This window comes from Sus scrofa, chromosome 9 (assembly GCF_054392235.1).
Source record: "Sus scrofa isolate SSC_HxYL_T2T_F1_AM1 chromosome 9, Sscrofa_HxYL_maternal_Yorkshire_Landrace_v2.0, whole genome shotgun sequence".
Classification (NCBI taxonomy): Eukaryota; Metazoa; Chordata; class Mammalia; order Artiodactyla; family Suidae; genus Sus; species Sus scrofa.
This window is the reverse complement of record NC_139391.1, coordinates 120,391,979-120,419,317: the sequence shown is the minus strand read 5'-3', so window position 1 is coordinate 120,419,317 and position 27,339 is coordinate 120,391,979. Positions and strand designations below refer to the sequence as shown.

The 27,339-nt window shown below is 39.9% G+C and overlaps 1 protein-coding gene across 12 annotated transcripts in view; it reads left to right on the top strand.

Moving 5' to 3' along the window:
- Positions 1 to 27,339, top strand: part of TNFSF4 (TNF superfamily member 4) — a 328,053-nt gene that overhangs the window by 239,129 nt on the left and 61,585 nt on the right. For all 12 annotated transcript variants that reach the window (XR_014814402.1, XR_014814401.1, XR_014814397.1 and 9 more), the window contains one exon: positions 11,260 to 11,364. Coding sequence is in view for 2 of the 12 variants with exons in the window: in XM_084974665.1 (XP_084830791.1) it covers positions 11,260 to 11,315 (56 nt within the window). In the remaining 10 variants the exon portion in view is untranslated. Of the gene's footprint in view, positions 1 to 11,259; positions 11,365 to 27,339 lie in introns of those variants that run through there.

Sequence of the window (27,339 nt, the reverse complement as noted above, 5' to 3'; positions counted from 1 at the left end):
AGAAGAACAGGTGGAACATTTGCATCTCAAAAGGCTTAGGAAGAAAAATGCAAGTTCCTGCTAGAATGACTTTGTTTCCTTAAGATTCCCCTAGAATTTTTTTTCTCAGTACATACAAGTCTAGACATTGACAGAACATTGTAAATCAACTATAATAAATTTTTTAAAAAATACATAAAGCCCTTATAATTGTCAAAGCACAGCAAAAGCTCAATAAATGTTCTTCATTTAAAAAAAAAAAAGACGGAGTTCCCGTTGTGGCTCAGTGGTTAACAAAGCCAACTAGCAACCATGAGGACGCAGGTTTGATCTCTGGCCTCACTAAGTGGGTTAAGGATCTGGTGTTTCTTTGAGCTGTGGTGTAGGTCGTAGACATGGCTTGGATCCCGTGTTGATGTGGTGTAGGCTGGCGGCTACAGATTCGATTTGACCCCTAGCCTAGGAACCTCCATATGCTGCAGGTGCGGCCCTAAAAAGGCAAAAGATAATAGATAAATAAATAAATGAAAAGATAAATAGGGGAGGTTTGGGGCCTGGGTAAAAGGATTGGTGGGTTTTGGATTATTTCTGGAGCTACGTATACGTCTGGTCCTGTAAAGACTAGATTTATAAAACAAGGACAGTTGCTTTAAAGTTCTCAGAGAATTGGGTGGCCCCTTCAATGTTAGCAAATGACTGATGCACCCAGTCACCTATGTTGGGATGTTTTACTTTCCCACATCTAGCTTAGGGGAGAAGTCCACCTCCGAAAAACTCCTGTTATGCTTTGAATATCAGCTGTGGTCAGTTTAGTCAAACCAGTAGCCTCTCATTTTGGCAATCCATTTAAAAATACTTTTGAGGATCCTCCCTCGGTTTAAGAAATTCTTTCAGTATGGTCCTTGGTTCAGCCTCTGATTTGGAGAGGCTTGCCTGTAGCCTAAAGTGGTTCTGATAGGGATGGAAGAGGCACAGGTAATTACAGAAGTCCCAGTAGAGGATCATAGATTGAGAGGGAAATCTAGAGACTTTGGGAGTGACTTTGGGAGATCACTTAAGGTCATAAATTGCTCAAAAAAGCCATCAGATCAAGGCAGGCTTATTTGATTAGTGGAAGTATGAGAATTGTCTCAGGTAATTGGGTGGGGGGTGGGATGAGGCCTGCATTCAGATTGAGTTTTGCAGCAATGGGCAGGTAGTAGGAACAAAAGATTACTGCTGGTAACAGAAACAGATACCTCAAGGAATTCAGCACTTTTTTGTGTGTGGGAACGTAGGCTGCAGGGGTTTGGTCTCACTGAAATCGTTCCATTGAAATGCACCTCAGCTCTCTGGGTCCTGTATCCTGTGTTTTCACAAACTGAGGGCTTAACTTTAGGAGTGACTGCAGTCTGATGGCTGCTGTCTGGCAGGTATTCTTTGTTTCCTTCCTGAGTTCCCTCAGGGCTCACTGGTGTGCAATTGCTGATGACTGTGACATCTTTTGTTTAGTGATCTGGCAGGTGATATTTTATTTCTCCCTCTAAGACTATCATGGGTGTTTGTAGCCCTAGGTCATCAGCCTCTGTGGTGCTGCCCAGAGAAGCAGTATTTACTTTACGGGTGTAATGGGTCTCCTTTATTCTTCAGAGCTGAATAATTTAGTCCCTCATTTCAAGTAGCAGATATTTTCTTCAGACCATAGATCAACTCACTTTTAAAAATTTAAGCCACGTTTAACAAAAAAATCCTGGACACCTATGTTTTCGGCCTCTTGCCTGGACTCCCTAGGTCCTGTCTAAGAAATACACTGGTGCCCCTTAAGACTCCAAGTCTGAAGCCAAACAGCTCAAATAAAATTTTCAGGATCATCACTCTAACAATGAGATCTGGATACCAGAACACCTGAGGAGTACGTAGAAGCTGGGGGGATCAATGGACCCACACTACTACTGAGTACTTGTTCTGGGTAGACTCTAGGTGTCTTCTGGTGGGTGGGGATCTCTCATATCCTACAGACTACACCGTCCATGTCGACAAAAAATTAATTATTCGATCTATGAAAGAAAAGGAAAATTTTATTCAAGCCAAATTGAGGATTATAACTCGATAACAGCATCTCAGAAAGCTTTGCGAATCATTCTGCCTATTAGAAGTCAAGGCACAGTTATATAACTTTTTTGAAACAGAGGGCTGTGCATTAAAGATGTATTGTTGACAGTTTACATAATCCATATTTAAGCATCATTGTGGCCCCTTACAGATCACGAAGGAATGTTATCTTCTAAGGAGTTGTCTTGTTGATGCTAGGAAAATGCTGCTCTTTAGATTTGAACAGGTATTTCTGCTGATAGAGAAGGTTTAGTTAATACCTAATGTAGGTGCACAAAGTGCAGTAGAGGAGAGAGAAAAGCCCAAAGAGACAGAGACATTTTTATGTTTAAATTTTTATCTCACCATAAAATTTGAATTTTATTTCATAGAACCTCCCCAAACCTTGCCCTATGCATCTCCCCTCTTTGGCTGGTTTGTATCCTTTTGCCTTAATTATGCTTTAATCATAAACATAATAGTTTTCTGAATTCTGTGCATCGTTCCAGTGAATTATCAAACCTTGGGGGGTAGTGGAAATCTCCAAATTTATAGACAGTTGGTCAGAAGTGAAGGTGGCCTAGAGACCTCTGCACTTAGAACTGGCATCTGAAATGAGGGCAGCCTTGTGAAGGACTGTGCTCTTCACAGTTTGGTCCAGCTCCAGGTAGTTGATGTTGAAGTCATTGCAGCACTACCCCACCCCCATTTAGTTCTGGCTAAGCATATCAATAAGGTATTATTTAAATATATTACTATCTATAGATCTGATGTATGTCTAAAGCCACAATTACACTGGAAATGAGAGTCAATCAAGAGGGACTGGATTAACATCCAAACATTCAAATCCCAACCATACAGTGTTTGGTATTTTGTGAAGTGACTCATGCTGAAATTGAAGTGAAGCCATTAGTGCCTAGATGTTATTTAAAGCAATTAGACTGAGTTAATACCTATGGATGATAAAGAAATTCTCAGGTGTCTAAAGGGATAGATGGTGTCTTCTCCTAGGGGAGAGGAAGATCTTGCCTCATCTAATCACACAGGCCACATGGGCAGTGAGTTCAAAGTGGAGAAGTGATCTAAAGTAGAACAGGCATTCAAAAAGATGACTTTAATCTCTGCCTCATCGGCCAAAAGCTTCCATGTAACCCATATTGTCTTTAGAGTCTCTTTATATTTGAAACATATCAGAATCTTCTTTGAAGGGCTATGGATACAAGAGTAGGAGATATGTTTAAACACTTGAGTGTTCTTTAGAGGTAAGAATGTGGCTAAAAATATAGCAGGAAGAATGGTCTGGCCATCCACATCAAAGGGTCTTCCCCTAAAGGTAAGGGAAATATCTGTGTTTTGGTTGTTGCAAGTCATCCTTCTAAGGAAAAGTGATAGAGTAAGAGTTGGGTGGAAGCTTCATCCTGTCTTCATTCTATCCAAATTTACTCTTGTTTTCAAGGTCAGAATATAGACAGGCTATGAAAGTGTCTCAACTTGACCCTCTCTCTTTTCCGATTGCTATGGGTTGTTTCCCCCCTCCAAATTTGTATGTTGAAACCCTAACCCCTAATATGATATTTTGAAATGGGGCCTTTTGGGGCCCTAGGTTTAGATGGGGTAATGTGAGTGGGACTCTCATGATGGAATCAGTGCCCTTAATAGGAAGAAACACACAGTATTCTCTCTCACAGTGAGAAGGACACTGTAAGCAAGCTAGAAAGAGGGCTCTCACCAGGAATGCACTTGGCTAGCACCTTGAACGCCTCAGCCTCCAGAGCAAATTTCTTTTGTTTATACTTCTCTGTCTAGTGTACTTTGTTATAGGAGACTAGGTCAATTGTGGTAATTTGGCCCAGAATCTGGTAAATATTTTATTGCACATTCTGTGTGAGTATTTTTCTATTTGTGTGCTTGTTTCAGTATTCATAGATGCATTGATAAACAATTGATACAAAATCAGGCATTGCTATCTTTCTATTATTTAAACTAAGAAGTTCAGCCTTGGTATTTGTTTGTTTGTTTGTTTTTTTAGGGCCACATCTGCAACATAGAGAAGTTCCCAGGCTAGGGGTCGAATCAGAGCTTCAGCTGCTGGCCTATGCCACAGTCACAGACAGCTATGCAGGATCCAGGCCACATCTGCAACCTAACCACAGCTCACAGCAACACTGGATCCTTAACCCACAGAGTGAGGCCAGGGATCGAACCTGAGTCCTCATGGATACTAGTCAGGTGCGTTACTACTGAGCCACAATGGAAACTCCAGGCTTGGTATTTTTGACTTAATTTCCTTTACTTTTTCAAGACTGAATTGCAAGGAGTACCCTCTCTTCTCAGCTTTTATCTCTTTAACAACACCTGAATATAAATAATGGTGTTATTAAAATGATATTTTGATAGGATACTATCTGAATCATGACCTAAATATACCAACTCTCCCCTCATTATGAGTTTCTTTGGCTGAGGGTAAGGTAGGGAAGGTGAGAGGAGCGTTAAAGGCTGACAGATAATGAAGGTGCAGTAAGATGAGGCAAATCTTAGCTCCTAAGCCTAATGCAAGAAGTTTCAATGGACCCCTTGAAGGATTCTTTTTTTGCTCTGCTGATATGTACCTATTTAGCTCAGTATAAACTACTGTCTCCCAAACAAAAACTCAAGTGCAGATCTTACACTTCAGTTTCCAAAGAAGAAGGGAATCCAAAAGAGGATTATATCAATTGTTACCCTGGCCATGTGGGACCATCCAATATCAAATAGCCAGTAAAATCCTGAACTTAAACCTAAACAGTGTTTCACCGTGGGGGCTGGAAGGAGGTAGGGAGAAGGAACCTGGAGCTCCCTCTAGAGGCTGGCAATAATATTCCCATAAATTAGGTCAAATTATAAACTGACTTTTGCTTTCTTGTATAATTATATGTTCTGACATCAGTCATCCTCCCAAAGTCTGTTCACATCTTTGAGGAGCATTAAAGTAACTAACAAATTAAAAAGAAAGCCCAGGAGGTGGCAGCAAGATGGTGGAGGAGTGAGAGGATGTGCTCACCCTCTCCAACAAACACATCAAAAAAACACATCTACATGTAAAACGATTTACACAGAACATCAACTGAATGCTGGCAGAAGAACTTAAACCTCCAAAAAGGGCAAGAAACTCTTGACATAACTGGGTAGAACAATAGAAAAAGAGAGAGAGAAAAGGAATTAGGACAGGAGTAGCACTCCTGTGAGGGGGCTGTGAAGGAGAAAGGGAACCCACACCCTGGGAAGCCACCTAACCAATGGAAAGATCAGCCGAGTCAGAGGGAACTCCAAGAAACCAAGGAAAGTGCACCAGCGGGTCTGAGAACCAAAAAGCAGAGTGAGAGATGCACAGACCATCTGAACTACTGGCACAGACACCACAGACTGAGATGCTTGGGTGGGGGCTGGGTGCTGAGACTTAGGCTCTGGAGGTCAGTCCCAGGGAGTGGGCTGGGGTTGATGGTGTGGATTCAACCTGAGGGCCTAGGGAGCGGTGTGCTGCTGGTCGGGGGAGCGGTACACTAAGGGCTGGAAAGTGGAAAGCCATGGCAGAGGGAACCCCAGAGAAGGTCTGGACCCACTTGGAGAGATGAGGTGCCATTGTTGGGAAGGGGAGAGGAGGAGGGGAAGGCCGCCATAGAAAACTCCTTGTGTCCCAGTGTGCATGCTTGCCCATAGGATTGCAGAGAGCAGAGCATTCCAGGCGCAACCCACCCCCCACCCAAGCCCCTGCTGGCCTCACTTCACGCTTCTGGTGCCCACGCCCCATCCTCATGGAGTTGCATCCTCCAGCCCCACCTCGCAAGACTGGCGCTGACGCCCCACCCATGTGGAGCTGCCCCCACTGGCCCACCCTGGACTATGCCAAACTACAGTTTGGCTTCCCCAAATTCATGGAAAAAGAAAAACATATGCACAATGAAGAAGCTCAGAAACCATACCCTGTTAAAGCAACAGGAGAATTCACCTAAAGCAATCAACAATGAAACAGACCTCTGCAGTCTGACAGACTTTGAGTTCAAAAGGGAGATAGTGTAAATACTGAAGGAATTAAGAGAGGATATGAACAGTAATGCAGATTCCCTCACAAAGGAACTAGAAAATATAAGGAGGAGCGAAGAAAAACTAGAAAACTCATTTGCAGAGGTACAAACCAAGCTAAAGTCAATAAAGACCAGAATGAATAATGCAGAGGAACGAATTAGTGACATGGAAGATAGAATAATAGAAATCACCCAGACAGGACTGAAGACAGAAAACCAAATGAAAAAACATGAAAGCAATATAAGAGACCTATGGGACAATATAAAGCAGACCAATCTACACATAATAGGAATTCCAGAAGGAGAAGAAAAAGAAAACGGTATTGAAAATACCGTTTGAAGAAATTTGAAGAAATTATGGCTGAAAACTTTCCAAATCTAAAGGATAGTCATATCAAGATACAGGAAGCACAGAGGGCCCCAAACAAGTTGAACCCAAACAGGCCCACACCAAGACATATTATAATAAAAATGGTAAAAGTTAAAGAGATTATTCTAAAGGCAGCAAGAGAAAAGCAAAGTGTTACTTATAAGGGAACCTCAATAAGGCTATCAGCCGATTTCTCTACAGAAATACTACAGGTCAGAAGGGAATGGAAAGATATATTTAAAGTGCTAAAAGGAAAAAAAATCTGCAACCTAGAGTACTCTATCCAGCAAGAATGTCATTTAAAATAGAAGGGGAAATAAAGAATTTCTTCAACAAACAAAAGCTGAAAGAGTACAGCAATACTAAACCCATTCTAAAAGAAATACTGAAGGGCTTCTTTAAGTTAAAAAAAAAAAAAAAAAAAAAAAAAAGGAAGAACTAGGATGGAGGAAGCCACAATTGGAAAGCAGTCACTTAAATAAGCCAGCATACAGATTCAAACATGGAGATGTTAATTAAAAAAAAAAAAAAAAGACATCAAAATCGTACAGTGTGGGCAAGGGAAGTAGGAAAAAATGGATTCCTTTTTTATTTTAATGATGTGTTTGAGCCTATGTGATTATCAGGCTAAAGTAAGCAGATGTAGGAAGGGTTAACATACTTAAAAAACAGGGCAACCACAAATCAAAACCAAACATTACACTCACAAAAACTGAAAAGAAAAGTACTCAAGCATAAAATAAATGGAAACCATCCAACCAAAAAAAAAAAAAAAAGAGAAACATAGAGTCAATTGGAAAACAAGGTTTAAAAAGGCAGTGAATAAACTTCTATCAATAATCACCTTAAATGTCAATGGACTGAATGCTCCAATCAAAAGACAAAGAATGGCAGATTGGATAAAAAAGCAAAAACCTACAATCTGCTGTCTACAAGAAACTCACCTTAGGGCAAAGTACACATATAGATTGAAAGTGAGGGGATGGGAAAAGATATTTCATGCCAAGGGACAAGACAGGAAAGCAGGAGTGGCAATACTCATATCAGACAAAACAGATTTTAAAACAAAGACCATAAAGAAAGACAAAGAAGGACACTATTTAATGATAAAAGGATCCATTCAAGAAGAGGATATTACAATCGTCAATATATATACCTCTAATATAGGAGCACCTAGATATCTACAACAAATACTAATAGACATAAAAGGAGAAATTGATGGGAATACAATCATAGTAGGAGACTTTAACACCCCACTCACATCAATGGACAGATCCTCTAGATAGAAAATCAATAAAGCAACAGAGATCCTAAAGGAAACAACAGAAAAGTTAGACTTAATTGACATTTTTAGGACATTACATCCAAAAAAACCAGAATATACATTCTTCTCAAGTGCACATGGAACATTCTCAAGAATTGATCACATATTGGGGCACAAAGCTAACCTCAACAAATTTAAGAGTATAAAAATTATTTCAAGTCTCTTCTCTGACCGTAGTGGCATGAAACTAGAAATCAACCACAGGAAAAGAAATGAGAAAAAAACCTACTTCATGGAGACTAAACAACATGCTACTAAAAAACCGATGGGTCAATGAGGAAATCAAGAAGGAAATTAAAAAATACTTCGAGACAAATGATAAAGAAGATACATCCACTCAAAATCTATGGGATGCTGCAAAAGCAGTTCTCAGAGGGAAGTTCATAGCAATACAGGCATTTAACCAGATGCCTCTATGAAATGTGCAGTTTTAAATGGTTTTGAAATATTCCAGGTAAATGTAAAATTCTGAGAGCAGAGTCACTTGAATTTGACCAAGATCTATATATCTGCCTAGTATTTGCTGTTTTAAATGCCCAGCAGCTCTATAAAGTCTATAGATCCATATTGTGCCTCGCTCCTTAGTGTTTCCAAACCTGAATGTACGTCAGAATCACCTGGAGAACTTGCTAAAGTGGATCGCTCAGCTCCACCCCCAGAGTTTCTGATTCAGTGAATCTTAGGTGGAGCCTTAGAATTTGCATATCTATAAAGTTTCCTGGTGATGTAAATGTGCTAATATAGGGATCACACTTTGAAAACCTTTGTTAGATCACTCTGCTAATTTTAGTCTTCCTAGTTATGTTATGAAATAATTTTTTTTTTTTTGTCTTTTTAGGGCTGCACCTGTGGCATATGGAGGTTCCCAGGCTAGGGGTCGAATTGGAGCTGTAGCTGCTGACCTACACCACAGCCATAGCAACATCACATCCAAGCTGCATCTGTAACCTACACCACAGCTCATGGCAATGGCAACTATGGATCCTTGACCCACTGAGTGAGGCTGGGGATTGAACCCAAGACCTCATGGATGCTAGTCATATTTGTTTCTGCTGAGCCATGATGGAAATTCCTGAAATAATTCTTTTTGATGGGATCCGTAGTGAGTTTAGTTTCTCCATAGACATCTGATCGTAGCCACCTAAGATCTCACTCTATTTCTCTCCTTTCCATCCTTAAAAAAATATTTATTGAGACCTGTATGAAGAAACTGGAGTGAATAAGACCTTATGACTGGAAGTTTTGTATAAATAAGACAAAAATTTCTATCTTTTAACCTCTGTCTTCATATTAACTTACAGTGTAAAACGTTAATTTTTTTAAATGGGCATATTCTCCCTGATGTTGAAAATTTCTTTCAAGATGATCAAAATCAAAAAATTTATCCACATCTTGTTAATGTGCTAAAATGGTCAAAATTAAAATTTTCATAAAACAGATAGAAAATACCAATCATGCAAATTAGCCACTAGATGCCATTTACATAGAAGAGTTAGATATGGAATGACTTATCATCTGTATTGATGATCAACTTCTAAATGTTCAGAATGCAATTAAGTATACTCTGACTGTATTTTTTTTAAGAAAAATTCTTGAAAATTAGATGGCTCTAATGATCGATATGACCACCACCACAGCTGCCACCACCACCAATATTTATTGAGTGCTTACTGTATGTCAAGCAGTGTATTTAGTGCTTATTATGCATTATCTCTTACTCTTCATAAAATACGTGAAGCAGGTACTATTATCTCTATTTAACTGAAGCTTAAAAAGATTTAGCCCTAAGTGTTGGTGTTATTGCTAAGGGCAAGAAGCTTTGGTGTCCAGGTGCACAAACTTTGACTTGGGGAAGGGTGTATATTGTGCAATGAGTGGGTAGACTCAGGCTACTTCCCAGCAGTCACACGAGCTCTGCCCAAGTCCTCTCACTGACTTTACACCCCATTGAGCTTTGCCCTTTTCTTGTGTTCTCCCATCCTTGGTGTGCAGGATGTGGCCTTGTTGCAAAAGTGACATCACAAGGAACAGGACATATAATCCATCCAAGGATGGTTCCCCCGTGGCAGGCTATTTTGGAGAAATTAAATGGACAATTTCATTTTTGGATTTTTCCTCAACCTTGCATTTTGGTAATGTGAGGGAGGTTCTCAGATACTAACAAAGACCTTTTCTCGATACCTAGATCAGCTTTTCAACACTCACAAGTCCGGCTGCTGCTTTAAAATCTCAGTTTTGATATGTCCAAATAACTTCTATCCTCCGGTGCCTGTAAACATGCACCTGGCCCCTCTGAGGTTGCCCTGTCACACACACGGTTATCCAAGCCAGAAACCCATCCTCCATTCTGGTTTCCTCCCTACCCTCACCACAACTAATTAATCAAGTCTTGTCAACTTTGATTCCTAAAAGATTATCCATTCTTTTCCCAACCCACTTTATTTACCCTTCTTCTTTTCTCTCCTTATTTGCGACTCTCTCATGAAAGTGATTCTTCTGAAACTTTAATTGTTACTTCACATTCTTTTTTTTTGCCATTTCTTGGACCGCTCCCATGGCATATGGAGGTTCCCAGGCTAGGGGTCTAATTGGAACTGTAGCTGCCAGCCTATGCCAGAGCCACAGCAACTCGGGATCCGAGCCGCGTCTGCAACCTACGCCACAGCTCACGGCAACGCCAGATCGTTACCCACTGAGCAAGGGCAGGGACCGAACCCACAACCTCATGGTTCCTAGTCGGATTCGTTAACCACTGCACCACGACGGGAACTCCTTCACATTCTTATTAAGTACCCTCTAACAGCTTTCTATTGCTATCAGTATAGGCTTTAAATTTCATACTGTGATTTAGAGGACACGCCATGACTGGCCCCTATCTACCTCTCCTGTCTGTCTCTGACCACTTATACTTCTGAATGTATTTTTGCTTCTTGAAAGGACCATGCATTCTCTCCCATCTGGGCCGTTTATATGCTATTCTCTATCTGAAACACTCTCCCCTCAATTCCTACTTAGACTTCTGACATCAGCTTAATTATCATTTTCTCTGAGAAACTTTCTATCCTTCTGCATGAAGGAAGATATGATGCTTGCTACAAGTGTCTCAGACTTCTCTAACAGAACACAATCACCTCATTAATATATTTTTGTTTAATTATCTTTCAAGTTTGCTAGAGTGTAAACTCAGAGATATCAGAGACCATATCCTGTTGTTCGTAAATGTATAAATAGGGCTTGGCACATAGTAGAGGCAAAATGGAGGTAAGTAATTAATTTAATACAAAACTTAAATAGAGACAGGTATTGTATAATCTTGTACTGTCTCAGGTCACTGAAAACATGTATACAGCATTTTCATCTCTACTAGCCTTTGCTTTTCTTATTGGCTTTAAAAGACAAAAATTTAAAAATCCCAAACTGTGTCAGAAGTATCTGTAATCTTGTTTTCTTTCTAGGTGAAACTGTAAATGGAGAAAAGATGAATTCAGTAGTCCCTGTTGCAGGTGGCTGAGGTTAAGATTTCTCTCCCTTCTGCCCAATGCTCTCAACCGAAAATCTTGGTATGTATAGCTACCCCTAGAATTTGAATTTTTTTCTACTAATCTGTAAATAATTCTCATTAAAAGTCATCTCAGCTGTATCCTTTCCCTCTCTCCTCCTGTAAAACATACCCTCTGTTCTGCTTTATCATGGAACCATTGAATGACAGGTAGGATTCCGTAAGAAACCTAAGACAATATCTGGTAGAACTTGCCATCCTGTACTTTAACTGTTTAATTTTCCTGTCAAAGCTTATTCAGCACCTGTGGCACAGAACTCCCTACCTCCAGAGACAGCCCGTATAGATGGTACTTACTAATTGGTCAGAAGCCCCCGTTGAAAGGGCACCCCCTAGGAGGGAGGGGACTTTTGACCTCGTTGCCAGTGTAAACTTTGAGGGAGTTTATCTTTTTCTGAGACCAGATTTGGTAGGGGATAAAAGAAGATAACATTTAAGGCATTGGGTTCCCTGGGAAAAGAAGATTAGAAGGAGGCACTAGACAAATAGGAAAAAGGGTATAGAAATGAAGATTTGTCACATTTAGGAAGAGGGAGCCCCTGCCAAGTTTACCAGGTTCTTAGACTTGGGAATGCTTGAAAAGGTAGAGGTGCTTGCCAGACCAAAGACCCAGAGAGACTAACAATGATAGTTGTGGTGGCATGTGTTTTGGAGGGTGGCGGAGGAGGAGGGAATGGATGTTGCAAAGTTGTATTATTATTATTATTAGCACACACTTTTGTTGTAAGTGGCGATTAGTTTCTAAGAGGAAAAAAAAAAGATTTTTGCAACTAATACTTCAACATGTGTGTTCATAAGTGTAATAAACTACTTGTTGTCAACATTATTGCTAGATATAGTCAGCAAATTTATGTTCAGCTTTTCCTAAGCAGTTCTTAAAAATTCGTCGTTTTGGAGTTCATGCTGTGGCACAGCGAGTTAAGGATCTGGTGTTGTTGAAGCTGAGGTGCAGGTTTGATCTTCGTCCCAGCACAGTGGGTTAAGGATCCAGCGTTGCCGCAGCTGTGGCTTGGATTTGATCCCTGGCCCAGGAACTTCCATGTGTGGGGGCAGCCAAAAAAAAAAAAAAAGAATTTGTCATTTTTTGGTAATACATTGAACATCTAAATGATGAAGAAAGCAGGGAACTCATAATAATATCTCCAAAAGCAAATATTGTCCCTATGAGAAATGGAAATTATGAAAAGTATAAATAATAAAGAAATAGAGTAATCATCAAAAAAAATTTATATCTAAATACCATGGATAAGAGCCTTACTGATCCCTTAGTCCAGTGGCTTTAAAACTTTTTTATTTTTTTATTTTTTATTTATTTATTTTTTTTGTCTTTTTGCCTTTTCTAGGGCCGCTCCCGTGGCATATGGAGGTTTCCAGGCTAAGGGTCCAGTCGGAGCTGCAGCCACTGTTGAACCTACGCCAGAGCCACAGCAACGCAGGATCCAAGCCACGTCTGCAATCTACACCACAGCTCACAGCAACGCTCGATCCTCAACCCACTGAGCAAGGCCAGGGATCGAACCTGCAACCTCATGGTTCCTATTCAGATTTGTTAACCACTGTGCCATGACAGGAACTCCGAAAACTTTTTTAAAAGAAAGCTGGTATTTGTTTTATTTTTGTTTTCTAAATGAAATATCATGCCAAAACCAAATAGAACAACTTTTTTTTTTTTTGTCATTTTAGGGCTGTATCCATGGAACATAGAAGTTCCCAGGCTAGGGGTTGAATCACAGCCATAGCCTCTGGCCTATACCACAGCAATGCCAGATCCGATCCACATCCATGGCCTATGCTGTAGCTTTTGGCAATGTTGGATCCTTAACCCACTGAGCTGGGCCAGGGATCAAACCTGCATCCTTGTGGATACTAGTCAGGTTCTTAACCCACTGAGCCACAATGGGAACTCCAAAGCAAAGTTGTTTTTATTGAATTTGGGGTGGGACCCTCTAAGTTCTGTCCACTTGTTTATTCCTCCCCTTCTCTGGAGGAACTGAGGGCTCTTTGGAATTTACTACTAATCCACTATAACCCATCGTTATCATGCATATACAGTTAGGATCATGTCAGAATTATTATATTAGATGCCCTTCCAAAATAGCATAGGCAAGAGAAGTCCTAATTACAGAAGAATAGAACTAAGAAGTAAAACATTCTGTGAGCATGTGTTAATTATAGGCATATGCACAGACACACACAATGACATAGGCACCTGTGCAAAAAGATATTCATATTATGTGGTGTTATGTAGTACAAAGTAATGAACATACTGTGGACACATATCCAGGTGTCACTTGGGCATTTTGGAAAGTTCCTTGTGCCCCTCAAGATTTTTACTAGTTCTAGGGCTTGTAATTTCATAGTCATCTCTGATTCAAAGCTCCTGCTTCAATGGGATTTGCTGGATTTATGAACTGTTACAATGTCGAGCTGATACTTTCCCTTCTTTCTACTGTGTCACAAAAGAGGTGGGAACTCAGTTCTAAGGCGTAACAAATAATCCACTTCATTTGAAATGTCTTTATTTTAATTCTACTATTGAAACTACTGGAATGACAGTTTTATTCTGCTAAATGCATCATTTTTATAGTTTGAGCTTTATGATTTAATGTTTAATATTTATTCCTTATATATGAAGAACATTTATATGATCAGGAGAAGAAGGAACAGCTTTGACAAGGCTGGGGAAGACATTAGTGTACTGACATCATTTTGAAATTACAAGTGGCTGCTCCCGGTTCTGAAAGACTCCTCCCAATGACTTATTAAGACAAATTTTGCACAATCTTCTCTAAGGAGGGAGAGATGATTAAAATTGTTGTGGAGTAGAAGGGGACAGACCTAAAAGCAGAGGCATAAAAGAGGGGACTGGAAGAGATGAAGATGCCACCACTGTGAGTTGATTAGTGAGGTGTGAGAATGTAGTGGGAGAGGGCAGGCAATGGCGGTGATAGAAAAGGGGAAGTCATAAGGAAATGGAAAGATTTTTATCTTTGACTTTTCATGTTCTGTTTTGAGGATAGCTAGATGCCTATTATTTTCAGACTTGCCAAAATTAGAGATGCATATTAGTTTTCTATTGCTGCTATAACAACTTATCACAAACACAGTGGCATGAAACAACCCGAATTTATTATTTTACAGTTCTGTAGATTAGAATTCTGCTGCCATGAGTCTCACTAGGCTAAGATCAAAGTGTCTGCAGAACTGTAGTCCTTCTAGAGACTCTAGGAAAGAATCCGTGTTCTTGACTTCTCCAGCTTCTAGAAGTCATTGGCTTGTGGACTTCATCCTCCATCTTCAAAGCAGGCAGCATTGCATCTCTCTCTGATTATTTTTCCATGGATACATCTCCCTCTGGAAGGGTCCTCTGCTTTTAAGAACTCACGTGATTAAATTGGGCCCACCAGAATAATCCATGATCGTCTTTCAAGGTCCCTAATTTAATCACAGCTGAAAAATTCCTCTTGCCATTTTGTAAAGTAACATTCTCACAGGCCATTGATTTTGGTTAACTTCAGGATAATTTCTCCTCTGGCCTACTCTAGAATTACTGTCCTCATTAATCAAAACAAAATGGGGACAGTAATACTAGCCAGAATAATTCTATTCTTTCTCTGTTCCCTATAAAATTCATTGTTAACAGCAATATCTGTGTTTCTTCTGTCCTGTCTAAAGCTGATCTTTCAGACACTAATTAGTAGACACTGGAAGAAGAGGCATTGGTTCTTGGCAAGATGAAGCCCCATTCCACCTCACTTTCCCAACAAAGCTTTTTGTTGTGATAGCAAGATTTGAGCTGAGAAGAGATTGATGTCTAGAATGCAAAAGGAGCTCCTACAGATCAACAAGAAAAAGACAAGAAATTGAATAGAAAAAATAGGCAAATATGTGTCTAGGCAATAGGCAACCAGGAAAATCTTGATGGCCAATAAATATTTGGAGAGGTGCGAAATCTCAACAGTGATCAAGGAAATGCAAATTAAAGTAAGAATATGACATTACACTCATCATTTGACAAAATTAGAAAGATAATATCAAGTGTTGATGGAGATGTGGGGAAACTGGGTTTCTCATGCACTCCTGGGGACAGTGTAAACTTGGCGTAGCTCTTTCAAAGCGTGGTCTGACACAATTGGTAGACAAATTAAGCATGACTTGCACTTCTGCTCTTGGGAATAGATTCCAGAGAAGTCCTCAAGGAGATGTTTATAAGGTTGTTCAATCAAGTGGTGTTTTTGGCAGCAAAGAATTGGAAACAAACTAAATGACTTGTTTTCCAAGACAATGGCTAAATAAAGTTTGATGAAAAGATCAGATTCTCCTTATCAGACAAAAATTGTAATTTAAATTTCTATTTAGCAACATTGATAGGTCTCAAAAAACAACTCAAAAATAGGATGACACTTATAGACAATTCCTTTTATGGCGATTAAAACCTAAACATGAAACATGCCATATGTTTTATTTTATTTATTTTATTTTTATTTATTTTTTCTGCTGTACAGCATGGGGACCAAGTTACACTTACATGTATACATTTTTTTTTCCTCCCTTTGTTCTGTTGCGATATAAGTTTCTAGACATAGTTATCAATGCTACACAGCAGGAATTCATTGGAAATCCATTCCAAGAGCAATAGTTTGCATCCGATAACCCCACGCTCCCGATCCCTCCCACTCTCTGCCTCTTCCGCTGGGAAGCCACAAGTCTATTCTCCAAGTCCATGATTTTCTTCTCTGTGGAAATGTTCATTTGTGCTGTATATTAGATTCCAGTTATAAGTGATATCGTATGGTATTTGTCTTTGTCTTTCTGACTTATTTCACTCAGTATGAGAGTCTCTAGTTCCATCCATATTGCTGCAAATGGCAGTATTTTGTTCTTTTTTATGGCTGAGTAGTATTCCATTGTGTATATATACCACATCTTTCTAATCCAATCATCTGTCGATGGACATTTGGGTTGTTTCCATGTCTTGGCTGTTGTGAGTAGTGCTGCAAAGAACATGCAGGTGCATGTGTCTTTGTTAAGGAAACTTGTCTGGATATATGCCCAAGAGTGGGATTGTGGGGTCATATGTCAGTTCTATGGATAGATTTCTAAGGTATCTGCAAACTGTTCTCCATAGTGGCTGTAGCAGTTTACATTCCCACCAACAGTGCAGGAGGGTTCCCTTTTCTCCACACCCCCTACAGCACATGTTATTTGTGGACTTATGAATGATGGCCATTCTGACTGGTGTGAGGTGGTACCTCATGGTAGTTTTGATTTGCATTTCTCTTATAATCAGGGATGTTAAGCATTTTTTCATGTGCTTGTTGGCTGTCTGTATATCTTCCTTGGAGAACAGTCTATTCAGGTCTTTTGCCCATTTTTCCATTGGGTGATTGGCTTTTTTGCTGTTGAGGTTGTATAAGTTGCTTGTATATTCTAGAGATTAAGCCCTTGTTGGTTGCATCATTTGAAACTATTTTTCTCCCATTCTGTAAGTTGTCTTTTTGGTTTCCTTTGCTGTGCAAAAGCTTGTCAGTTTGATTAGGTCACATTGGTTTATTTTTGCTCTTATTTCTGTTGCCTTGGGAGACTGACCTGAGAAAATATTCATGAGGTTGATGTCAGAGAGTGTTTTGCCTGCCATATGTTTTAAAAACACACGTCTCAGAGTTAATGTGTGAAAAGTCCATTGGATTGAATGTTTGTCATTGGAGCGGGAGAGGGAAATGGAATTGTGGATGTGACATGAAGATAAAAATAATAAAGTAAGATACACAAATGAGGGGCCTTATCCTAACTGAGATGATGTGTACCACAAAATGGGAGTTAGGATTAACTCAATTCTGTACACCTGATTCCAAAGAAATTAAGAGGGCAAAAAGGGGCATAATGTGGGGGCCTGATTATAAAAACTGTACTTTGGGGGCTTGGGTTTTCAACTGCTGAGGCAATTCTCTTGTAGCCACTTTGGGCTCCTTCTCATGAGGACAAATAGGAAGACATCCTGGTTTAGCAGAAAGGAACTTAGAGTGGAAGGTGAGAAACATACACATTTCTTAGAGCTGGGTTGAAAGCTGATTGAATGACTTTTGGTAGGTCACAGACATTTTCCTTAGATGGTGAATAATAGGACCTGCTCTGTGTACCCAGCAGGATCTTTGTAGGGGTGAAATCAGGGGAAACTATGACAAAATGCTGAAAGCTTTTCATAAATATCATATGATTGTGTCTATTGCAAGGCTGGGCATAGAAGAGAAATTATTCTAGTTGGGAGAAGGAGAGTAGAACCAAGTTTCATGTGCCCTGGACTTGCTTGGGTCTTTGTCACTTAGAAAGAGTGAGAGGACAAAAAATCAAATCTAAGGGAGTTTCTCTTAACTACCCTCCCATCCTGGCTCCTTATTATCCCTCCTTCCTTCCTTCCTTCCTTTTTGGTTAGTGCTGTTAATATTGAGTGTCAGCAGTTAGATCTTTCAGTCAGTCAGAGGAGTTCTTTTCTGGGACACATGAGGGCAGGCTTGGCTCCTGAGCAGATCAAGCATGTTGGGTTGCAGGATCACCTGAAAGAAGGAAGGAAGGAGAAGTTATATTTCTTGAACACCACTGGAGACATCATTTAATTATACTTTAGTCTAGTGAGGCAAGCATCATGGTTCTCATCTTAGAGATAAATATCAGTCTTGGGGAAGTTTAAAGTATGGTCAGTGACACATAGTATCACACACAAAGTGACAGAATTGAAGTTTGCCTCTGATTGATGCCAAAGCCCATTACTTTGTTCTATACCCCCGTGGGGCATTGGGTAACATGTGGTACCCTTCTCCTCCTCCAGCTCTCCTCCCTGCTTTTTCAGATGTGAAAAAGAGGTCCTCAGAGAAGATCTGCTCTGTCGTAGGTCATGTGCTAATTCACGGCAGAATTTTAATTGGTACCTGAGTGCTCTGAATTCCTCTATCTGCCACAATTTTATGCTCCTATAGTCACAGAATTATATTATACATAATCTAGTCATGGTCATAAAAATCAACAGATACTTTCTTTGTTTGAAGATGCTTATTAATGTCTGTCTTTCCAGCTCTTCAGCCTGTTTGACCACCACAGCCTATAGTGTGCTCTTTTTTTGGAAATATCTGTTGGTGCACAGAGACAGCTACAGGATACACTTGTGGCTGGGAATTTCTAGGCACTCCATGTAGAAATATGAAAGAACTAAGGGCCAGTAGCTGGGTTTGAAGGTACTGCAAGGAAGGTATTTCTTACAGAGCAATCCACAGATGGCATTGATTCTCTAGAAAAGTGATGAGTCCTAACCATTGAGTGTTGAAGCTGAAACTGGGAGACTCTTGGTAGGAATATCCAAAGGTGACACAAATGTAAATAGGAACTGAGGGGATGAATATTTATCAGGTGATTGACTGATTGTAATTAGTTTCTAGTCTGAGCATAAACGGCTCCTCAGCAGAAAATTACAGGTTCCAACAAGCCATTCTGCATTTTACATAAATCCTGTTTCCTTAAAGGGGCTTGTTCTGTTCCTCTTGCTCCCTGGCTATAGACTCCACTATATTAGAGGACGCCTGAAGTTAACCATCTTATTTTCTCTTTTCCTCCTAATCCAGGCTCTTCTTTAAGGGTCATGTGAGATTCTAGTTCCTATGTGAAAATCTACAAGCCTCCCTAATCAGGGGAAATAGATGAGATACAAGTTCCTGGGGAGTGTAAGTTGCTCTTGAGCAAAGGGGATTGTGAGGATGGTCGGGAAAAGAGGGTGTAGAGACAAATCATACATTTCTAGGAAGGAAGATAACATTATAGAACAAGGTAAACTGAGTGAAAGGGTTGCAGATGGAGGATCAACATAGACAGTTCTGTGCTAGGCCCTGATGGGAATGGACATGGAATGGGGACAACTGTACAGATTCAGGACGGGTGACTTAACAGGGAGGAGGGTGATCATTGTTAAGCCTCTGCATCAGGGAGCTGGATAGCAACCTCACAGATTTCCCACTGTTAAGTCTATAATATGCATTAGCATTTAACAAATTAATTCTGAAATTATCGAACAAATGATGTGAGTCTGAATGGCCCTTTGTGAAGCGTAGGATGGTGATGGATGGATGTTGGCTGAATTCCAATAGAATATGTCATAGGAAAAAGTTCTTTCTAAACCTGGAATGTGATTCTCTGATTCTAAAAGTATAAGTTTAAAAACAAGTAAGGATACAGAGGCCTTCTGACAGCTCTGTTCTGTAATACCTTACCCCCACTAATACATTCATTCTGAGTTCTTTTCAAAAGTATACTTTCTGGAAAAGATAGATTTTGCCACTAAATTATGAGTCTCAAAAGCCACAGGGCTGGAGCACACTATCACACACCTACAGTTTATGTGAATTATACTTTGAGATTCCTTCCAATAAAAGGTGCTTCTATAGGCTTTCTCTACAGCCCACTCTGGAAAAGCCCTTAAAGCCACCTTTTTCTAAATTGCTGTTTTTGGTAAAGATGGACTACGATTTTTTTCTCTTTTTCTCTTTATTAATTTTATTTTTTATATTACTCAATGAATTTATTACATTTATAGTTGTACAATGATCATCACAACCCAATTTTATAGCATTTCCATCCCAAACCCCCAGAACATCTCCCCACCCCCCCAACCTGTCTCCTTTGGAAACCATAAGTTTTTCAAAGTCTGAGTCAGTATCTGTTCTGCAAAGAAGTTCATTGTGCCCTTTTTTCAGATTCCACATGTTAGTGAGAGCATTTGATGTTGGTGTCTCATTGTCTGACTGACTTCACTTAGTATGATAATTTCTAGGTCCATCCATGTTGCTAAAAATGCCGGTATTTCATTCCTTTTAATGGATAAGTAATATTCCATTGTGTATGTATACCACATCTTCTTGATCCACTCCTCTGTCTATGGACATTTAGGTTGTTTCCATGTCTTGGATATTGCAAAGAGTGCTGCAGTGAACGTTGGAGTGCATGTGTCTTTTCAAGTCATGGATTTCTCTGGATAGTTGCCCAGGAATGGGATTGCTGGATCAAATGGTAGTTCTATTTTTAGTTTTCTGAGCCATCTCCATACTGTTTTCCACAGTGGTTGCACCAATTTACAATCCCACCAACAGTGTAATGGGGTTCCTCCACACCCTCTCCAGCACTTATTGTCTGTAGACCTTTTGATGGCCATTCTGGATTTGTAGCCCAGGATGTGATCAATCTTAGAGAAAGTTCCATGTGCACTTGAGAAGAATGTGTATTCTTTTGCTTTTGGATGAAATGTCCTATAAATATCTATTAAGTCCATTTGGTCTAATGCTTCATTCAGGGCCTGTGTTTCCTTATTGATTTTCTGTCTGGATGATCTGTTCATTGCTGTAAGTGGGGTGTTAAAATCCCCCACTTTGATTGTGTTATTGTTGATTTGTCCTTTTAAGGTTGTTAGCAGTTGCCTTATATATTGTGGTAAACCTACGTTGGGTGCGTAGATGTTTAAAACTGTTATATCTTCTTCTTGGATTGATCCTTTGATCATTAGGTACTGACCTTCCTTGTCCCTTAAAATATTCTTCATTTTAAAATCTATTTTGTCTCATATGAGTATTGCTACTCCAGCTTTCTTTTGATTCCTGTTTGCATGGAATATTTTCTTCCATCCTCTCACTTTCCATTTGTATGTGTCCCTGGAAGTGAAGTGGGTCTCTTGAAGACAGCATATATATGGATCTTGTTTTTGTATCCATTCAGCCAGTCCGTGTCTTTTGGTTGGGGCGTTTAGTCCATTAACATTTAAGGTAATTATTGATATGTATGTTCTTATTGCCATTTTATTAATTGCTTTGGATTTGTTTTTGTTGCTCTTTTTTCTTCCCTTCTTCTCTTGTTCTATGCTCTTGTGGTTTGATGACTATCTTTAGTGTTATATTTGAGTTGATTTTTCTTACTTGTTTATGTATCAATTGTAGATTTTTGGTTTGCAGTTATTCTGAAGTTTTGATATGAGTCTATATTTATATGAGATTGTTTTAAGTTGTTGGTCTCTTATTTGCAAGTGCATCTCCAGTGTCCTGCATTTGTACCCACCTCTTCTCAGGATTTCTGATTTTGGTGGCATAATTGTGTGTGGATGATTTCTTACCTTTACTGTATATATACCTTTACTGGTGGGCCTTGTCATTTGTAGTATTTTTGTTTCCTGTTGCGGCCTTTTCTTTTCTGCCTAGAGAAGTTCTTTTAGTATTTGTTATCAAGCTGATTTAGTGCTGCTGAATTCTCCTAGCTTTTGCTTATCTGTGAAGCTTTTTATTTCTCCTTCAAATCTGAATGAGAGCCTTGCTGGGTAAAGTAATCTTGGTTGGAGGTTTTTTTCCTTTCATCCTGTTAAGAATATCATGCCACTCCCTTCTGGCCTGCAGTTTCTCTGCTTAAAAATCTGCTGATACCCTCATCGGGGTTCCCTTGTATGTTATTTGTTTCTTTTCCCTAGCTGCTTTCAAGATTTTCTCTTTGTCTTTAATTTTGGTCAGTTTGATTAATATGTGTCTTGGTGTATTCCTCCTTGGGTTTATTTTGTATGGTACTCGTTGGGCTTCCTGGATTTGAGTGAGCGGTTCCTTTCCCATGTTAGGGAAGTTTTCAGCTATTATCTCTTGGAATATCTTTTTCTGTCCCCTTCTCCCTCTCTTCTCCTTCTGGCACCCCTATAATATGGATGTTGTTGCATTTAACATTGTTCCAGAGTTCTCTGAGAACTGTCTGTCCTCCACCTTACTTATTCATTCTTCTGCCTCCTGTATTCTGCTGTTAGCTGCTTCTAGTGAATTTTTTATTTCAGTTATTGTATTTTGCATCTCTTCTTGTTTAAGTTTTATATTTTGTATCTCTTTGCTCAGTGTTTCCTGTAAGTTATCCATCTTTGCCTCCAGTCTATTTCCAAAGTCTTGCATCATCTTCAGCATCAACAGTCTAAAGTCTTTTTCCTGGAGGCTGAGGATCTCCTGATCACTTAGCTGATTTTCTGGGGTTTTTTCTTTCTCCCTCATCTGAGTTATAGTTCTCTGTCTTTTCATTTTTATAGGTTTTTGGTGTGGTGACCTTTTTACAGATGGTAGAGTTGTACCCTCTCTTACTTTTGGTGTCTGCCCCCTTGCGTCTGAAGTTGGTACTGTCTGCCCCCCTTGTGGCTGAAGTTGGTACAGGGGCTTGCTGTAGGCTTCCTGATGGGAGGGACTTATGCCTGCCCAGTGGAGCTGATTCTAATCCCTCTGGTGGGTGGAACTTTGTCTCTGGATGGGATTAGCGGCAGCTGTGTGCCTGGGGGGGTCTTTAGGCAGCCTGTTTATTGAGGGGCAGGGCTGCGATCCCACCTGGATTGTTGTTTGGCCTGGGGCTTCTCAGCCCTGATGGGTGGGGCCAGATTTTCCAAAAATGGCCACCTCCAGAGAATGGCATGCTGCTGAATATTCCTGAGAGCTTTGCTTCCAATGACCTTCCCTTTCAACAAGCCACATTCACCCCTGTTTTCTCAGGATGTTCTCCAAGAACTGCAGTCAGGTTTGACCCAGATTACTATGGAGACTTTGCTTTGCCCTGGGATGCAGTGCATGTGAAAGTCTGTGTGTGCCTTTTAAGAATGGGGTCTCCATTTCACCCAGTCCTGTGAAGCTGCTGCGCACAAGCCCCACTGGCCTTCAATGCCAGATGCTCCAGGGGCTCTTTCTCCCAGTGCCAGATCCCCACACGTGGGAGTTTGATGTGGGGCTCAGAACTCTCACTCCTGTAGGTGAGTCTCTGTGAACCAGTTACTTTCCAGTCTGTGGGGCTTCCCACCCAGGAGGTATGGGGTTGCTTACATCATGTAATCACCACTCCTACCTCTTGATGTGGCCTTCTCTTTGTCTTCTGGAGTAGGATATCTTTTTGAAGGTTTCCGGTCCATTTGGTTGAAGATTACTCAGCCTTTAGTTGTGAATTTTGTTGTTTTTAGGAGAGAAGTTGAGCTCCAGCCCTTCTCTTCCGCCACCTTAATCCCATCTTCATGATGGCCATTCTGTACGGATTTTTTTTTCTTAATGTATTTTGAGAGTTTATCCTCATAGCCTATTCCAAAGAAATCCATTAAATGCACTTTTGTTTTTTGACATGATAGAAAAAAGTCACGGGAGTTCCTGCCAGGGCTCAGCAGGTTATGAACCTGACTCATATCCATGAGAATGCGGGTTTGATTCTTGGCCTTGCTCAGTGAGTTAAGCATCCAGCATTGCCATTAGCTGTGGTGTAGGTTGCAGATGTGACTCAGATATGCTGTTGTTATGGCTGGGCATAGGCCAGCAGCTATAGCTCCGATTCAGCCCTTAGCCTGAGAACTTCCATATGGTGTGCCCCTAAAAAGAAAAAAAGAAAGACATGGACTTTGCGTCTCAGACAGATCTGATTTTAAGTTCTAGCTCCACTGCTTAGTGGCCATGTTTCTCTCTTAAAGTTGTAATATTTGCTGTTTCTTCTCTCCAAATCTTTTCCTGATTTCCCTTTCATATCTGTTCATTCCCTAGCTTCCTACCCTGTTTAGGTTTCTTCCTAGTTCTTACAATATTTAATACACTGTTTGTCTTACTGGTTATTTTGTTTGGGCACTCTTTTATTGTCTGTTCTTCTACTAGAGTATTATCTGCCATGGAGGACACACTCACTAAATCCTAATTAAATGAACAAATGAGTGAATTGGTGACTTAGAGCAACTTAGCCTAAGTTTCTTTTTTTCTATTAGTCGTGGGTAAGTAAATCCTACTTTACTTTATTGCAGTAAAGATTAAATGACATGCTACAGAACACCTAGTACAGTACCTGTCACATCAAATGCATTTAGGACTATCTTTTCTTTCCCTGATGATAGACAGTTCCTTTACAATGTTTATCTAATGGATGCTTGAAACTCTCTATCACTGAAAGATAATTAAGCTGGTATCTGATGATAACAAAAGGCCAAAATCATTAAAAAAACAAAGCAAAGCAAAAATCTCAATGCTTTCATTGGGTAATCTGGCAGCAGGGAGAAAAATAACTCAATGAAAATTGCCAAGAAAGTTTTAAGACATGGCTGCTGGGAGAAAACTTTGTGGTCTTTGGTTTTCAGATTTCCTTCTATTATGATTAAGATGAGATTGATAGAGGGAGGTGAGGTCACTTTTCAGGTAATTAGTAGCAGAGCTGGGGCTGGAACATAGATACTTGAGACTTGGTTTGTGCTCTTGCCTCCTACACGTCAGTTGCCTCTAAACACGAATTGGTTTAAACTAGTTTCAGAATTTAGAGGCTGTACAGTTGGAAAATGTTAATCATGTGGTTTCAGATTCTTGGCTGATTCCAGCTTTCTAACTCTTTAGTTATAAACATGTCTTAGCCTTTGTCATAATAGCACCTTAATAAAAATGAAGATTTGGAAACATATTTTTTTCTCTTACTAAATTATGTGACCTCTTCAAAATGTTCTTTATAGGCCTAAAATTATGTTGTGGAAAACAGGTAATAAAGAAGGCTGATAAAAATAAGGGAAACATATGCAAGATGGAAATAACAGAACAGAATGCTGGAAACACTTTAAAATCAAACTTAATATAAAAGTCAAAGACTTGTACTCTGAAAGTGCCAACATCAATCACTAAATGTTGTGAAAAGATGAGGTAAAGCTATAAATAGGATGTGAATGTGGCAGAAAATAAGCTCAATAATTTTAAAAAGTGTGATTTAAAATCTCATTTTCAATTTTTTGGACATGGATAATTTTCTCTGAAATTTGATTTGTTCTGTATTAAAAGGTTTACAAGTTTAAAATAGTTAGACATGCTTTATGCTAAATCAGCTATACAGAAAGATTAAAAATAAAATGTGTATTAGACAATCACATTTTCCATGCAGCTTATTCTGGGTGGAATCAGAGTAGATATTTTTAAAACCTAGTTCCTAAGAATGAGCTTAATTTTTTTTTTCTAATGGGCTTTGCTGGTTCAGGTTACTTTTTTTTTTTTTTTGCCCTTTTTTTGCCTTTTCTAGGGCCGTTTCCCATGGCATATGGAGGTTCCCAGGCTAGGGGTCAAATTGGAGCTGTAGCCGCCGGCCTACGCCAGAGCCATAGCAACTTGAGATCCGAGCCGCTTCTGCAAGCTACACCACAGCTCACGGCAACGCCAGATCCTTAACCCACTGAGCAAGGCCAGGGATTGAACCTGCAACCTCATGGTTCCTAGTCGGATTCGTTAACCACTGCGCCACCACGACGGGAAGCCCTCAGGTTACATTTTGAACAAGCAAAATGTAACCAAGAGCAAGTTGAGTCATTAATTTCCCTCTCACAGCCCTTCCTCATTCCTTTAGTTTTCCCTTCTCCCTCACATCTAGCTCCTTCTCTCCCTCCCTTTCCTCCCTGTCCTTCTTTCTCTTTCTTCACATCCCCTTCCTCATGCAACTGTTCCTCCCCATCTCCATAATTATCTCACTGCCTTTCCCTGTCCTTTCTTTTCTTTTATTGGCCTAAGTGAACTTGGACAAATTGCATAAATAAGCAAGGGTCTCAATCTCTTGGAAAACTACATAAGTAAGCCTAAGAGTCTGTGAGGTCAGAACTGTTCTTATGACAATACAAAGACATGCTTACCTTTGTTACTGGGTTGACATTTGCCCTGATGACAGATACAGTTGCTGAATCTTTAGTGTAAATTAAGTTATTGACACCACACTGTATTCACGTACCCACAATACACAGAAATGCCAGTTTTACTCCAGATGTCCTTGTGAAGCGGCAAAATTAATTTCATTAAATTTTTACTCTTAGTGTATATCTTTTTACTATTCTAGGTGGTGAAATGGGACATGTGCATAAAGTATTTGTGCTTCACACTGAAATATGATGTTTATCTCAAGGGAAAGCCTTCGTGTGACTGAATTGGGGGCTAAATTCACTGTTGTTGTTTTTTTTTTATGGAACACAATTTTTACTGTAAAAAAATACTGACAAAGAGTTTGTCTTTCTGATTTTTCAGCCTTGAGTATTTGGCATACATTTTCTTAAACAAGGAAGAAGTGAGCCCATTGTTTTAAGAAAACAACGGGAGATATTTTTTGCCAATGATAAAATTAGACTTTCAAGTGAAAATTAACTTTGGAAAGCTTGCATCTGTCACCTTGACATTGACATCAGCTTTCTGTCCTCCCTTCCTTTCTCCTTTCCTTCCTTCTTTTCTTTTTCCCTTCCTTCCCTCCCTCCCTTTTCTTCCTTTTTCTTTTCCTTTTTTATGGCTGCACCTGTGACATATGAAAGTTCCCAGCCTAGGGGTCAAATCAGAGCTGTGGCCTATGCCACAGCCACATCAACATCTGATCTGAGCCTCATCTGTGACCTGTGTTGCAGCTTGTGGCAATGCCAGATCCTTAACCCACTGAGGGGGGCCAGGGATCGAACCTGCATCCTCACAGAGACAGCATTGGGTCCTGAACCAGCTGAGCCACACAGGATCTTCTTAACAACTTTCTAATACTTACTTAAAAGACTTTTTGGTGATCTTAGTTGTGATATTAATGAATGTGATTTGTTTATTTATTTGACATTGCATAAGACAATGTTGGAAAGATCTGTGTAACTCATTGAACAAATGTTTTAAAATGATCTATAAATAATGATGCAAAAAAGGTCTTTTCAAAATGTAAGATATTCCAGTGGGCTTCAAGTAACAGTATAATAAGTTCATTGATGGGATTTTTTTTTTTTTCTTGTCTTTTCTAGGGCCACACCTGTGGCATATGGAGGTTCCCAGGCTAGGTGTCTAATTGGAGCTGTAGCTGCCGGCCTATGCCAGAGCCACAGCAACAACACAGTGGCCAGATCTGAGCTGTATCTGTGACCTACACCACAGCTCATGGCAATGCCAGATCCTTAACCTACTGAACAAGGCCAGGGATTGAACCCAAAACCTCGTGGTCC